This window comes from Hydractinia symbiolongicarpus, chromosome 3, assembly GCF_029227915.1.
Source record: "Hydractinia symbiolongicarpus strain clone_291-10 chromosome 3, HSymV2.1, whole genome shotgun sequence".
In the NCBI taxonomy this organism is placed as follows: Eukaryota; Metazoa; Cnidaria; class Hydrozoa; order Anthoathecata; family Hydractiniidae; genus Hydractinia; species Hydractinia symbiolongicarpus.
The window spans coordinates 31,096,227-31,113,763 of record NC_079877.1 but is presented as its reverse complement, the minus strand read 5'-3'; the positions used below and the strand labels follow the sequence as shown (position 1 = coordinate 31,113,763).

Below are 17,537 nucleotides of genomic sequence, written 5' to 3'. Positions count from 1 at the left end.
TGAGGATCTTTCAGGGCAGAGGCAAAAGTTACTAAAATCAAAGATCAATAGCTTTTACGATCGTCTTACGGAAAAATTGGGTTTACAGCCTAATGCGAAATATTATGATATGTTCAGGGAAGACAAGGGGAATCAACTTATTGCAAAGGAGATTGTTAAAGGTAAGAAAAATTTTAAGGAAACAGTGCTGAAAAATCAAGATAGTAGCCTAAAAAATGTTGGTCAGATACAAACGCTCCTGGGTAGTAATCGCCTGCAAGCCCTGGAGTTTGTAGACTATGTTACACTCAACAAAGGTGGTAAATTTAGGGCCCAGAACCTCCTTCGAAGGTATAATAAAACACAGGAGGAGGCCGAACATATTGAGATGGAATCATTGGATGGATGAATTTGTATATACCTGTATGTATATACCTGATATATCAGGTATATACATATATCAGGTCTATATATATATATCAGGTATATGGCGTGACTTGTACCAGTATGTCGGGGGTATGTATGGGAGGTGTAAGAGGTGTTGTATGCTTGTGTGGCATGGTATGCTTTGGAGGTATAGCTGATATGGGTGGCGTGGTATGCCTTGGGGGTATTGTATGTATAGGAGGCGTGGCATGCCTCATAAGTGGCTTGTTATTCAGATCAAGCCGTATACCGATCATTGCATTTGCGGGTGAAATCAAAATATTGTTGTTGTATCCCATGATTTTTCCTATACGCAGGTTAATATCGGATGGTAGCATCTTCTACACGAGAATTGTAAAAACCCGGCTAAGTTTTGGAAATGCATCAAAGAAATATTTCCAACAAAAGAACATCCTCCAGCTTCTGCAACTACGAGCATCGATCAGGAAAAGAACCTGAATACTGCGAACGTATTGTGTAAGTTTTTTACAAACATTGCACAATCAATTAAATCCAAAGCTTTCAAGCTAAGAAATTTCGTCTGGGAGATACCACCAAAACTTGTTACGTCAGAAAAAGTGTTTACTTTCGGCTACGTTAGTCGAATATTTGTGGAAAAAGAACTGAAATCACTAAAACGGAGAAAAGCTGCTGGTTGTGACAACCTACCTCCAGGAATCCTGAAAGATGCTGCCCAACCCCTATCGGGTCCATTAACTCACCTCATCAACATGTCGATTTCCACTGGACTGGTTCCAACTGAGTGGAAAATTGCGAAAATTACCCCAATTCACAAAGGAGGTGCAACTGACAGCAACAACAATTATCGACCGATTTCCGTACTTTCTTCCTTATCAAAAATGCTCGAGAAAGCTGTCCATAAACAAATATCTGATTACCTCGAGAATAACAACATCTTATCAGAAAATCAGTTCGGTTATCGGAAAAGACGTTCAACTGAGCTAGCTACCATCCTGCTGACAGATAATATTCGCAAAGCTGTCGACAAAGGCAACTTGATAGGTGCACTTTGTATTGACTTATCAAAGGCTTTTGACACTTTAAACCATTCAATTCTCCTGGAAAAGTTGAAAAGTGTTGGAATCAGAGGTACTGCTCGAAATTGGTTCGCTGACTACCTTTTCAATAGGGAGCAATACTGTATTGTTGAGAAGTGTAAATCAGAACGTATGAAGATCACCTGTGGAGTGCCCCAAGGCTCGATCTCGGGACCACTTCTTTTCTTGATTTATTTCAATGACTTTGAGAAATGCTTAAAAAACACGCATTCTTTGAACTTTGCTGATGACACTGTGGTTTATGTCGAGGGAAAGAACAAGGAATCAATCGAGTACCAGCTAACTGAGGACTTGAAGTTGATTTCAACATATTTCCAAATCAACCAGCTTGTTATCAACTTGAATAAAGGCAAAACCGAAAGTTTGCTTTTTGGTACCTCAAAAAAACTCTCATCCTGTGGTAAAAATATGTCCTTGTTGTTTGATGACACTGAGATACAGGCTACTGAAACATACAAATACTTGGGAACTACGTTGGATAGTTCACTTTCACTCTCTACTAATTTTGATAAAATCTACAAGCGTTCAGTATCCAAATTACGTATGTTGTCTTCTCTTCAAACTTATCTCGACGATTCATCAAAAAGAAAGATTTATAATGGAATGATTGTTCCTTGCATAACATACAACTGTACGGTAAACTTAAATTTAAGCCAAACGCAAAGAAATAAGCTTAAATCCATTGATAATCTAGCTGAAACTGTCACTGGAACAAGCCAACCACCTGTTGAAAACGTATTGAAGAAACAATCAATTCTACTTGTGCGAAAATGTTTAGAAAGGAAAACGTGTTCAAACTCTATTGATTACTTCAAAGTACAGTCCCATGGTAGGGGGACAAGAAATGATGATTATAAATTACAAATTCCATTCACAAAACTCAAATATGCAAAATCTGGTTTCTTTTCAATGGTTGTTACACTATACAACGAGCTACCATTAAATATTCGTAAAATTGAAAATTTTAATTTGTTTAGGAAAAATGTTTTGAAGATTTTTAACCTTTGATTTGATTTATATCCGATAGTCCCATACTCCATTTGATAATACAGAGTGTTCTGTTTGATTTAACGTGCTTATTTTACCTGCGGAGACTTTACTTCAGTTGTGATATTTTATTTGTAGCCTGTTAGTTTCATAAACAGACATTTGCTGATTATTCTATCATCTCACACACAATCTGGCAGTTTTAGCTAATTTTAAGACTTTTTAACTAGTTTCATTTTTATTGCTTATATAATATATATTTTTACCTTACTATATTTTTATTTTTATTTTTAAAAACAGGACGTTTGTTAATAGCAATATTATATATATTGAAAATCTATATCCTGTATAAAAATTGTTTATAATAATAATAATAATAATAATAATAATAATAATAATAATAATAATAATAATAATAATAATAATAATAATAATAATAATAATAATAATAATAATAATAATAATAATAATAATAATAATAATAATAATAATAATAATAATAATAATAATAATAATAATAATAATAATAATAATAATAATAATAATAATAATAATAATAATAATTGTACCATAGCCTCAAATTTCTGTACAAGAATTTACCTTGCTGTATAATTATCGGTACCGGTCCCAATTAGGGATGCCTTGGCCCCTGCTTGCGATCCCAGTAACAAAATCACGTAAACCCTGATACTCTCACTCAACTTGGTCAGACCCTCTGACGTCAAACCCTGACTTGTTGGCATTATAAATTTTCCCCAGTCACCGCCAACTTTGGGCCACCACCTACCATCTGTCAACGACGACATGAACGCTTTAAACTTGTACAAGGCATTGGGATCTGCACCGTATTCCCTGCATACCTGGGCGTATCCGGAGCTGATGTATAGGTTTTTTATACTAAGAAAACCCATCGTCATATGGAATGGGGACCTTCATCCTTGCCAGAATGCGACACATGTGATAGTACACGTGAAATTTAAAAATCGAGCTGATGAGGGGTACGGAACAACGCCTGCCCTCTCCAACTCACATTAACAGGATCATCAAGGTAGGTCGTTGGGACCTTGATAGCATATTTGATGAATTCGGGGAATACCACGGAAATGTGCGAGTCTGTAGACACGTACAAATCCTGATGCTCCAAATTTGTAACACCAAGTAGCCATTCACCCATGCTACTTTTGCATTTTGCCGAGTGATTGTATTGGTATATGTTCATTCCTTTTCTTGTTAGAAGAAAGGAGATGAAACAACTGTACATCATCGAAAAGCCTACTTTATTCAAAGACTGCCTTGGGCAAGACACTCGCATTGCCTTGCAATCGATAAGCATGCGACCTGGGTGGCTGAATTTGTATAGCAATACAGAGTTTACTATACGCAAAGTTGGGCCTGACCAGAGAGTGACTCGGATCGAGATCATCAGCGGTTTATACAGGATAGAAGATATTGCGACTATTGTGAATAGCCAAGATCAAGCGTTTCGTATTGAAATGTGGTTACTGCAGGCTCCGTGTCAGCGATGGGTACTCAGTGGTGATGAATTGACCATTACAAGATCTCCTAGGCCTACCCTACGACCCTAGTAAGAAGTATTATATGAAGGGCGACTTTGATTGGTACTATATGAGCGACATTTACCATAGGCTCAGACACGTTTGTCCCCAGTTGGATAAGGACGATTGTCTGCTAGATGGCAAAAAGTATAAAATTCTGGGCCTGCTTCCCACCTAGGAATTTAACGCCTGGGGAGATATGTTGACCTGGACTTTTGATACCCCTGTAAACCTTCCACTAAAAGGATGCAAATCCTGATAGAATAAATGAGCGATATCAGCAAACTTTATCCAAGTTTGCCGAGTGCACCTGCGCAAGGCTCTTATCAGGATGAGGGACAAATTTTCAGACTTAAAAAAATAGAGGAAATGGAACAATATCTCAGGGTTGAAATAAAGGAGCGGAATAGATTGGCGAAAAAAAAATTCAAGATGCACAACACGTGGGTTAGGATGTGCGACCATGGTCTGCTTGGCAAATCCGCGATAACCTCGGGGCTTGGGATAGGAGCCATGGCCTCGGGTTTGGGAGTACCCTTGGCTTGTGCCATGGGGGGACTCGCGATTGCTGCCGGAATAGGGCAAGCCAGTCTTCCGAACACTTCAAAACGTCTACGTGTTAAAGCCAAAAAACATAAGGGTATAAGGCTACTCGCAGAGACGAAACTCAACTCGATTGTAGATCTGATCAGCAAGGCAATGGAAAATGGTATAATCAGTGACCATGAATATAGTTTAATTAGCCGTGAAAAAGAAAGATACATGTGGCTTAAGGAACAAATGCGGTAGAGGTTCAATCGTATTGTGAATGCTATCAACGAACAGAAGAGAGCCCAGTTGGTTGCCAAGGGTAGAGAGGAAGGGAAGGACGAAATTATAAAAAAAAACTTCAATCTGTGCAATATGCAAGCACTGTGTAGACTCCCCACCTGAGTATAGGCCTTAATTTTAGGAGAAATAGAGGGTATAGCAACTGTATTTGGCGACTACAGTTCCTCAGATACCTTGGAAGGATATTTTATAGGTCCATTAGACATATTCGAGTACCTCAGGATTCTTTTCAACGCCTTTGTTGCACATGTCCTGCGTCTTGAACTTATCGGGTACATATATGAGTGAAAGGGGATTCTTTTCAACAACCCTATTACACATTTCCTGCGTTTTAAACCTATCCGGTATATGTATGAATTGCCAATGATCTTTTTCAACAATTTGTTACACATGTCTCGCGTCTTGATATGATCCCGTACATACTTCAGCAGCCATGGCTTCTTTTCAACAGCCTTATTGCACATGTCATGTGTCTTGAAACTCATCTTTATTAGTAGTATTTATCTTGCAAGCCGAAGTTTGCAGATATCTTAATGCGTATGCGTTGATAATCAGTGGATTTTTGCTGATGATCAACATAGTCTTGTGTAATGGAGCGTAACGAAAAGTAAAAGTAAAATTGTGTATGATCATTGTTATGAGAGTTTGACCGTGATTTTTTAAAAAGTGTGTATGGAAGGGCCCCCTAAACTAGCTCGCCGAGTGTTCCTGATTAGTCAACCTTTGCGCACAAAACTTACAAAAAGGAATCTTTAAAAATATAATTACTAAATTCTAGTTTTACATGTATGAAAAAATTCTTTGACTCTCGTAAAAAAGAGGAAGTGGACAGTTTGTCGGGCGGACTGTGGAAAAACGTTCCCGCGGACTTATAACTTTTCGTATGGCAATTGTAGTCCTGGGGACGAGGATGGTGCACAGCCTCAAAACATTCCATGAATAACACTCAGGGCAATCAAGGCCATGTAAACAAACCTGAGAAATAAGTGAAGCTCAACAGCTCTCCAACACTTTCTTTTGTTTTTACTGCTTGCATTCAGCTGTTTTAAGTTCTATGCTCTGAGCTAGCTAGCTAAATCCGACTGTTCTGAACTTGATGACCTCTTCTCAGTCTCAACATCTGCGGATGTTACGACGCGGAGTGTGTGGACCATAAAATATCTGACCAAAATATATTTATGTTTATGCTCAAGAGTTTTTTAAAAATAATAGCTAGCTAGTATTTTATGTGAAAATCTCCTAGAAAGTTGCTCTTTGTTTTAAACTGAAGCAAGTGCTCTTTCTGTTTGCACTAATGCTGGTGTTGCACCTGTTTGCACTAATGCTGGTCTTCTTTTGTTTATCTTGGAAGTGGCTTGCTAAGATAAATAGCTAGATGTCCATATTTTACATGACTAGCTAAGGAGATATACCATGTCTATTATTTCTAGGAGGGGCCATAGCTTAGATCCTAGAGTATTTAATGCTCATTAAGACCCACACTCTACCAGGCAACTACCTGCAAAATCCAATTGGCGCACACTGTGCCATCTCCTTAATTCCCCTTACATAAATAGATAGGTAGATGTGCATATTTTACATGGCTAGCCTCACAAATATCAAGGGATATACCCTGTCTATTATTTCCAGGAGAGGCCATGGCTTAAATCTGGTTTCGAATTAGGGCCCGCGCTCTACTAGACAACTCTCGGCAACATCCAGCGGCCCACACAGTGTACCATCTTCCCAATTTTCCTTACATGGCTTGGATTAGCCCAGGTCTATGGTAACATTCACTCGCCCATGTTGAATCGCCGTCAATAGGAATCAAACCCTGGTCTCCCGCACAGAGTATGAAAGCTATAACCACTAAGCTACAGTGCCACATGGCTTGGGCTAACCCAGGGCTACGCAACCTTTATTCACCAGTATTGAATCACTGGATGGTGGAATCCAACTCTGGTCTTTCAGACAAAGTGCGAGACCACTAAGCTACAACCCTATAAAAGTCTTCACAAACTTAAATACATTATTGATATAATTATTGATTTAAATCAATGTTTCAACATAAAACGACTATTTTTTGTGACAGGTTCTTGTTAGCTTTTGCCTGCTTAACCAACCTATTAAGGAATGGTTGGTATCGCTCAATGAGCGCACAGTTTACATGTAGTGACATTGCAGTCACTACACAAAAACTTATTAACAAGTCCAGAGCATATTGCACATTGGCTAAGTGGAATTCAAACCAAAGTATTATAAACGCTACATTGATGATATTTTTGTTTTGTTTAATTCCAAAGATGATATCCAGCAATCTTTTGAATATGTTAATCCTTGCTATGAGTCTATATATTTCTTTTTACTTATGAAGTGGAGACAGATGACAAACTTTCCTTTTTAGACGTTTGCATTTCTAGAAATATATAATAACAATTTCTTACTAATGTTTATCGGAAACCCACATTTAGTGGCGTTTTAACTAATTTTGCTAAAATACAATTTTAAAGTAATTATTTTGTTATTGATTATTTTAAGAAGTAGCTCTTAATGCTTGGCATCTGTAGCATGTGTATATACACAGTTTTTCTCAGTCATCTGCATATAGCAGTGTGTTTTCCTTAGGTATATTTTTAATTGACTTTTTTCAAATTTTATTTATAATCTAAAGCAAAGTTAAGTATTCTCGGCTTAACGTCCATTTTCCATGCTAGCATTAACTCCCATGGACAACCTGTTCTGAACTCCATCGGCAGCGCTTCTAGGACTAGAACAAACAACAAAGGACTAAGTACAGAACCCTGATGTACACCAACAGACCCATGTACACCAACAGGACCCATGGAAGAACAGAAATTTTGTAATTATATATATTTTGTATATTTTACTAATTTTTGAATGGAAAAATCCTGTATAAATATTTGTTATAAATAAATAAAACCAACATTTACCCTAAATTCATCACTAAGTAAATCGTTAATCCTGACACAACTTCTAGCATTGCTGTACATAGACTGTACCATTGTAACTAGCCACTCATCTGCACCTAATTTTCTCATATGTAGTCCACCAAATAACTTTATGTAGCACTCTATCAAAAGCTTTCTCTAAATACTATTTATCTATTTATTATGAGCTGACCCTGGAGGTTGTAGTAACCTGAAATTATTGTCAAAATACACTATGTCGAAGTGGACAAACTCAAAGACATTTTTGGAAAAATGGTTACCCTACCTTTTATGCTCTAGACTTGTTTATAAGTTTCATGTAATGACTGCAATGTCACTTTTTATGGCAAGTCTATTCGCCATTTTAAGGTTTGCATGTCTTAACACATGGGAGTTTCACCACTTCTGGTGAGAAAGTTAAGGTTTTGCAACCTACTGCTGCATTACAACATATTTTGGACTCTCCTTCATGCTGTCCACCATCTTTTAGGAATTTTAATGTTCTAACGTGCAAAGTCAACCTGAAGGAGAGTCTGCTCATTAAACGAGACCGACCATTCCTTAATAGGTCGGTTATGCCTCTTGAGGTATTTTGGTACGAGTCATTAATTTTATTATTTCTTTTTATTTTATAACGTGATGATTTTGTTAAAATAATCATTGCTGAGGCAGAATGTGATGTATTTAATATAATGCTGTGGTGAAATTTTTCACCTTACATTTTCTTGTATTTTGAATCCCAGCAGGCATACTTTTTTCACAGTTTTTCAATTACTTAGCCAGATGATGACATCATAGAAATTTTTTATTGCCGAAATGGTTTTTGATTTATATATAAATTGAAAGTGTAAAACTTTCATCACATTTTCTTTCTATCACATTTTGAGATACTTTCAACTAAACATGTCCAGAAAAAAATACCATTTTTTGCGCTGGGAAACTAGCTAACAAATAGGCTGGACTTAGAGGTTAAATTTAAAAAGGTTTAATTTTCCGTAATTCTGACTAATAACAAGTTACAAATGTTCTTGTAAAATCCTCGCTATAAAACCACAGAACTCCTAGAATCTCCTGGAAATTCCTTCAAGGACTATATGCAGGCCTTGATGTGAATATATTGTGGACATACCAGAGAGTGTATTCATAACTTCTCAAAGTTTTGTGGGGTGTCAAGCATCATGTGACTGAAAAAATAAAGATTTCTTAACATATATTTATATATATTACATAATATTTATCCAGAGACAGTAGTACTTAATTTTGAGTATGGAAGAAATAGCCACAGAATATGAAAAGAAGAAGCTTCAGGGTTTCCTCCGTGACATATTAAGAATTGGCTGTACCAAAGTAAGTTGGAATATATAAAGCAATATTTTTTGATACTCTGACACTACCTATATGATAGAACAGCTATATAATATTCTGAAATTACATAAATCTATAAGTTATGTTATTATAACGGGGTAGCGACAGGCTATACGTAGTGTCTTAATTTCGACTGAATTTGTGTGAATTAATTTTTTGAAATAATCCACTACAGCTGAAAAATAATAAAGATATATATACATAACATTTCACACTGTCTCCTGAGGAATTTATATCAATATAGAAGTTTAGCTTATTTTTAATCTAGTCTTTGATTTGCTGATTGATTCCTATGCTGGTGTAATTTTGTCAGCATTTACTTGTGCCTGTGTCATTTAAACTTGAGCATCTTCATCATTAGTGTGGCAGGGTATTCCAGCCGCTCCATGTAGCGTTTATTTGTTGTAATTTATGTTGATGTAAGCTTCTTTTCACCTTAAGTTCTTTTTTGGTGACCTATCTTCCTGGTTTTCTCTAGTGATGGCATTAGTGTTTAGTAGGATTTATTGAAATTGGGTTGGGCGGTTTGTACCTGAATGTAGCGTTCCTGTGCACATCAGAAAATGAGCAAACAATGTAAACTGTAAAAAGGTGTGTACATAAACTTTAAGTTACAAAATATTGAATTTTTTTATTTTAGGGATTTCGCTATTTTTCAATGTATTTGCGTGGACGGGAAGAATTATTGCTGAAAGTACAAAATGAACAACTGGTAAAATTTAATGAACTTCTCCTTTCATTTTTATTTTTTTTCTTTGTTTTGACCAAAAGTCATTAAGTCATTATTGGATGTCCAAATGTCTAATTATAAATATTCTCTGAGATTAAGATTTGCCTTTCTGTGAGCTGACCTGAAAAAGTGTAATATATAAGAGAACCATGGGGAAATAATATTTCCTTGTTGTTTTAATATTAACCTTTTTATAGCCCTGCAATCCTTCAGATTTGGAGTTTGATCAAGAAGTCGTCACAGATGTTTCCAATGATGATATTGATGAAGAAGAAGAGGAGGAGGACAAACAATCAAGCAGCTTTCCTGAAAAACCTCTACCAAGAGCATAGTACATGTTGTTTGTATCTAATTTTATGTTGCAAGTTCTCAATGTGCACTTTTTAATTGTTATTGCATATAACATTGATTTAAGTTTTCTGTGGATCTGTTTAATTTTTACTGCAGGGTTGTTTTCAGGCTTTACTGTACATACTTTATCTTTTGTTTTTCATTTTAGTGACTCAATGATGTTATCTAAAAGTACACAAAGGAGGCATGCATTTTTTTATTCTAAAAAGTTGAAATACTCTTTCAAATTTTGCAATTTAAATGCACTCTCTCAATAAATTGAGTTGAAATATCCTTTTTATGTTTGCAATTTAAATGTACTCTCGTAATAAATTGAGTTGAAATATCCTTTTTATGTTTGCAATTTAAATGTACTCTCTCAATGAATTGAGTTGAAGTATCCTTTTTATGTTTGCAATTTAAATGTACTCTCGTAATAAATTGAGTTGAAATATCCTTTTTATGTTTGCAATTTAAATGTACTCTCGTAATAAATTGAGTTGAAATATCCTTTTTATGTTTGCAATTTAAATGTAATCTCGTAATAAATTGATTTGAAATATCCTTTTTATGTTTGCAATTTAAATGTACTCTCGTAATAAATTGAGTTGAAATATCCTTTTTATGTTTGCAATTTAAATGTACTCTCGTAATAAATTGAGTTGAAATATCCTTTTTATGTTTGCAATTTAAATGTACTCTCGTAATAAATTGAGTTGAAATATCCTTTTTATGTTTGCAATTTAAATGTACTCTCGTAATAAATTGAGTTGAAATATCCTTTTTATGTTTGCAATTTAAATGTACTCTCGTAATAAATTGAGTTGAAATATCCTTTTTATGTTTGCAATTTAAATGTACTCTCGTAATAAATTGAGTTGAAGTATCCTTTTTATGTTTGCAATTTAAATGTACTCTCTCAATAAATTGAGTTGAAATATCCTTTTTATGTTTGCAATTTAAATGTACTCTCGTAATAAATTGAGTTGAAGTATCCTTTTTATGTTTGCAATTTAAATGTACTCTCGTAATAAATTGAGTTGAAATATCCTTTTTATGTTTGCAATTTAAATGTATTCACTAAATGAATTTGAGTTTTCCCCAACCTTTTTCTCCTCTTCTACGTATTGCATTTTTAGTATTAGAAAGTAAATAAAGTAACATAAATTTTATATAACCCTCGGGGGAAAAAATTGCAGACAATGGAAATAGCTTTTGTCTTTTTGTAGTATTAAATGACCTCGAATACAAAAAATGTGAAAAAGTTGAATATAGAAATACAGTTCACAAACAATTTTAGTTATAAGTTATCACTGTCACTATTTTCGTCAATGAAAGCACAATCTTTATTATTCATCTCTACTTTATGTGCTACCGATAATTAGGTTAACAAACGTCCTGAATTTTATTCATTTATTTATTTATTTTATTTTTATTTATAAAATATTTATACAGGATAGGTCGTTTCAGTTTATATACATAATGTTTACATATATACAAGTGTAAAATAACTGCTTTCCAAACGAGTCCTGTCAAAGAAAGAATAAAATAATAGTTTTAAAAGTAAAATCAAACTTAGAAATGATGTAGTGGGTAAACTTAAAATTGACCAAAAATGGATTGTAAAGTATTAAAATATTTATGCAATATCGTGATGTTTAAAAACATTTCATTTGCTTGGTTTAGAAAATACATGATAGAAATTAGTCTAATACCATATATCTTCCAAACCATACTGTAAACTAGTTAGAAGTTAGAAATAAAAGTTAAAAAAGTTAAATAGCTAAAAGCTAAAATTATCTAATTTCTTTAAAACCATATTCTCGTTATTTTTGTAACGGATGTCTCTTAACAAACTATTGTAAATATGTGCACCTTGATAGAAAAAACCACTTTGTGCTTTCTTAGATTTCACCTTTAGTAACTTTATTGAGTGTTTATTATTTCTTGTTGTTTTGAAGTGTGACATCAGTTCAAAGTAATTGTCCATAGGCGATGGAAGTTTCGTTGTAATTGATCGTCTGACAATTTTACACGCGTGACGTTTGATTGATGTCATGATCGGAGTGATGATTTCTTCTTGACTTTTGTTCTCAGTGATTACGGTAATAGCACGATCGTGTATTTGGTCGAGTTTTTCTATTGACGTTCTCGTCAGATTAAGGTTCACAGTCCCACAATAGGTAAGCACTGGGAACTAAGTTTTTTGTATTTCGAGTTAAAATCTTCGTTTAAGGTTATTGTTGAATCAAGATTGACTCCCAAATACTTGTAAGATGTTGTTTAGTTTAGACTGGATCCATTGACTAATACGTTTAGTGGTGCAGGTGGGGTTCCAAATATCATTGTTTCTGTTTTGTCTTTTTTAAGGTTTAGAGACAAGTCGTTGTTTCTCAGCCAATTATAGATTTAAGGCATGTAAATATTCAACATTTTTTGAATAGATTCAGAATCTTTCCCATGAACTTATAAAACTGTATCGTCAGCTTATTTGAGGATACTACAATGACGTAGGCAGGTGTCGATATCGTCCAAGTGAAATAAAAATAACGTTGGTCCAAGAATTGATCCTTGTGGAACTCCTCCGAAGACTGGATAGTCCTCAGAGAGGTGACCGTCGTAGAATACGCACTGCTTACGGTTAAAGAACTAAATCAATTCCTTTCCAGTTATTCAGTAGGATAGAAGGAACGAATGACTAACCGTGTCGAATACCTTACTTAAAATAATGTAAGCCACCCCTGTTTAGCCATTGTCCATGTTTTTTACGAATATTATCAACCAAGATGTTGCAGGCTAATTCCGTTGATCTTTGCTAACGCAAACCAAACTGACTGTTTTTCAGCAAATAGTTGTTTTCAATATAGTTTGAGAGTTGGTGATGTACAACGCGTTCAAGTATTTTGGACAGACATGGCAATACGGAAATTGGCCGGTAGTTGGAAAAGTCTGATTTTGATTCCGATTTGTGAAGTGAAGTAATTTTTGAAATCTTCCAGACTGTTGGAACGATGCCAGTTGACAATAATCTATTGATAATAAAAGCTACAGGTTTTGAAATTTCGTCTGCTGCGTCTTTTAGAAGATTTGATGGAAGATCGTCGATACCCGATGGCTTTTTACGGTTTAATTTTTCAAGTATTTGCAGATTTCAGATGGTGTAACGGAGCGAAATGAAAATTTTTGAGTAGTTCGAATTGGTAGCTACTCTTGGTGGTTTGTTCCATACAAAGTTCTTGATAGGATGGAGAGTTTTGAGTAGCTTTGTAGTGACATTGGAGAAGAAACGACCAAACCCTTCAGCTATAGCTCTTTCGTTGGAGATTTGTTCGTCGTCGACTTTAAATAACGTATTTGTTTGCTTCGTTTTTGACTTTGTCGGGAAAATCTTTTTCAGTGTTTTCCAAAATAATGTTGAATTGTTTATGTTTTCTTTTAGTAGGTTTGTGTTATACGTTTTAAAGCATTAACTATATTTCGTTGGCGTTTATAATTCCAATGGTTTACAGTTGTTTTTGATTTTCGAAACTTTTTCTGGAGTACATCTCCGTAGTCCATTTTGTTTTTAACTTCATGTGTCAGACTTGGGCATATGTTGGTATTCGCCCTTTTTGTAGCATATTCGCCCTTTTTGTAGCATAAGGGTCGTGTTTAATAAAACTTTCATTCAAGATTTTATTAAGCGCCTGAAGAGATTCTGAAACAGAGTGTGATTCATACACCGACGACCAATCCGTATTTTTGAGGTCTTTTTTTAATTTAGCATTGTCATAATTTTTATTTTATGACAGATAAATGATTCACATTTATCTGTTATTCTTGTTGCCGTTTTAATTATCTGATTAAATTGGAAAAGCGTGAAGATTGATTTTAATTCATCGTTCTCATTATCTTTTTGATAATTGATGTTGAAATCTCCTGTTAATATCGTCTTCTTATTCTCAGATGTTGCTTTTGTGAACGAGGTGCGAAGAGTTTCATTGAAGTTGGTAGGAATTTTGATGACGACGGGGGTCGATACCAAATACTGAGAAGAAAACTTTTCGTTTTTTGAAAATGTATTTCTAACCAAATACACTCTAATTCCAAATCTGTTCTTCTCTTAAACGTTATCCCATCCTTATATATGCAGCAACACCACCATGACTTCCAACGTCTCTGTTTTTATTTACAAACGTGTACCCCGGAATGTCAAAGAGCTGTGACGGAGTAGTGTTATCGATGTGTGTTTCACTAAGAGAAAAAATATGTGTGTTTTTGTGCGTATGTAGAAAAGTTGATAAATTAGCCATATTTTTATAAAGTCCTCGGATATTCTGATGAAAGACTTTTAATCCTCTGTGCTTGAACAAATCTTGTAAATTATGTCCAGTTAGCCCAGGACATTTCTCGACGTCTCTACACATAAGTAACAACGTAACATCTATTTCGTCTCAAAATTCTTATCTTAAGTTGCTTTTTTAACCTGATTTCGTCTTGACCTGCTAATAATAATGGCCTTACTCTTTTATTCTAGCATAAGTGGCTTTCATTTTTTGGATATTGGTTTACCTCCTGCAAGTCCTTGTGAAGCTGATAGTTTAAATGCTGTAAGTTGACTTACTTCATCTGTACCATGAAATTCCATTAAAATATCTTTACATCGTCGTATTGGTTTATATATCTCTACGATGGTTAGGATTCTTGTTCTTTGTTTTCTTAGTCATGTAATACACTGACACCCTAAGGAAAGGCCATGTATGAGAATGCAGTCTGATATTTGACAAAAATGAGAACATGTAAAGTACATACAGATCCTCAAGCAAATGTACAAGGTTAATTTGTAGTGGATGACATATAGAAAATTAGGTCAAATCAAGAAAGCTGGGAATAAGGTAATTTGATAGTTGACTAACGCTTTTATAGATTGCACTTGTTTTTAATTTTTTTAGGAGACCCATTCAACGCTTTTTCTGCTGGCTGCGTATGGAAGGTACAAGAGTCCGTATGTATGGGTAGGTGTCGATGATTCGGATCAATATTACCGTTTTCATTGTGATTATTCTCCCTTTCGTCTTGCAGACTTTCTTTTACTCTCTGCATCAATATACCGTATTTTCTCTTTTTAGCGCCCGCCTCTTTTAAGCACCCTTCTAATAACCGCCCCCGAAAATTTCGAATGAATTTAATAAGCGCCCAGGTAGTGATAGTGAACCCAAGGGTAATTCTATTTTATAGGTACGTTCCAATCACAACAGATTGATTCGATTTACTGAAAATTATACTTCTAATGATGAAGTCTACCAAATACAAGATAGTCCCTTGAAATTAAAATCCACATCGGAATGGAGTCATAAAGGTATAAATCATTGTATTGACGCAACTGCTTGTGCTTCTTCGAAACTTTTTGTTTTTTGATGAAATTAAATTCATAGCAGTATTTAACTAAATGATTTTGTGGTATGTTCCTTGTAGTCGTTTTTCTTTTCTTATTGTTATATCCAAGTTGTGTATGTGTGTGTTGTTTCTCTCAAGATGTCAAGATTTGGGACATACTTGCTGAGATTGTGAGAATCAATGTGTTGCCGTGCCCAAGAAATCCATTTGCTGTGGAGCATTCCTATTTCGACGAGCTGTCCCCGCACGATGGACTCTTAGCAACAGGAGCCATGGTCCAATTGCTGCAAAGAATACTTTTGCATGGTGATCATAGTTACCACACCTCGGGTATGTATTCCTACGCGTGTTGTCTGCGTTTCTACGCTTGTCTTCAATTTTTATCCGTGTATCCGTGTTATCTGCGATTCTACGCTTCTTGTCTGTGTTTCTACGCGTGTTGTGTGCGTTTTTGCACGTATTGTCTTAGATTTTACGCGTGTCGTTTACGTTAAAGTCGTCTCATGATGTACGTTCTCGAAGAACAAGTACTTGCTTGTGAAGTCCTAATGAAATAAATATGATTGTACATTATGACCAAATAAGTAAGAAAGTAATTAAAGATTTAACGTTTTGCATTTTGTAGGCTGACTGGAGTTGAAAGTTGAAATAAAATCATGCAATCAACCAAAAAAAATAATTATAAATTGTTTATATTTTCTTTTAATTTCAGTTGCTGAAGATTTGAACGAAATAACAAGAAAACATTTCAAGATTTTAAGCTCCCTGGTTACACAACCTGTAGCGCGAACCTAAGAGGATGACGCCATGTAAAATGTGAAAACGAAGGAATAAGTTATTTCCCTCTTACTTTGTCTGTGTCGTTGTTGTTTTTGTTCCTTTTGCTGTATATATTTCTAGAAACCTGGATTCGTATATTGTATTGGCTGTTCAGAGGCCGGATTATAACTGTATTGTTGTCAAACGAAAATATTTAAATTAAAAAATAATTTGTATTAAAGTTTTTAGTAGTGCAAAAATTTTATGTATATATATATATACACATTTATTTATTAGTTATTTTAACTGTAACATTTAAAAAATTTTAAGCTATTTTTTTTTTCTCAGAAAGCCGATGTAACAGAAATGTTGATTCTAATAGTCGGATAGTTTCAAGCCGCTACGAAATTCTGCGTTTGTTTTGTCCCAAATGCAATCGTTAAGTATTTCTGAGAAAACCAACAATAAAAGCCTTTTTTATATTGGATACTGCGTTAATTAAAAAAGCTGGAAAATCTGACATTTTATTTGTTTGTTTTTTTGCGTTTACGTTGAATACTTTTTAATTTTTATTAATTTTTTCTTTTTTTATATATATAGCAAAAAAGAACTAATTATGGATGTTTCATCTATTAATATGTACTTCTTACTTATTTATGAAATTATTCAGAAGTTGCTTGACTTGGAACTTTTTCTTTGTTTACTATGTTAGTGATACAAATTTTCGCGTGACTTTACCAGTGATGAGTAATCTGTCTTTTTCTAAGAGTTGATTAAAAGTTTTTAGATTTATTTCTCAACACAGCTCTACTACTTTAAAATGGAAGGGAGAAGGAAAAAAAGGGACAAAAAAGTTTGAAATTATATCATATTGTCAAAAGCGAAGCTGCTAATTGCACTCCTCACGAAAGAGTATTGCTTTAACGTTCTTTTGTATTGTTATTTTCCGTAACTTCATTTAAAATCCGAAACATTTCAAAAAGTTGCCAATGTCACCTCTGGTGTGCTTTCCGTGTCTAGAACAAATCTTTGGACAAATTGTAGCAGAAAAAAATAGGAATTATAAAACAAAAACAAATATTTTCATGTCGCCAATTATTTTTAATGTCTTTTTGGTCCACTGTGCAAAATTTTGTTGAAAAGGAAGCACCTTATTTAACTTTTGGTCCAAGAAATCAACATTTCGTCATCT

General features: G+C 34.5%; 1 protein-coding gene across 1 annotated transcript; it reads left to right on the top strand.

Annotated features, from left to right (window-relative positions):
• Positions 1-8,906: 8,906 nt before the first annotated feature.
• LOC130636781 (uncharacterized) lies at positions 8,907-17,026 on the top strand. Its single transcript, XM_057446625.1, has 9 exons — positions 8,907-9,132; positions 9,791-9,862; positions 10,078-10,211; positions 10,380-10,415; positions 14,727-14,799; positions 15,142-15,204; positions 15,428-15,548; positions 15,725-15,916; positions 16,299-17,026. Exons 1-9 carry the CDS (start codon positions 9,052-9,054, stop codon positions 16,379-16,381), a joined length of 855 nt encoding a protein of 284 aa, XP_057302608.1. The 5' UTR covers positions 8,907-9,051; the 3' UTR covers positions 16,382-17,026.
• Positions 17,027-17,537: the final 511 nt, after the last annotated feature.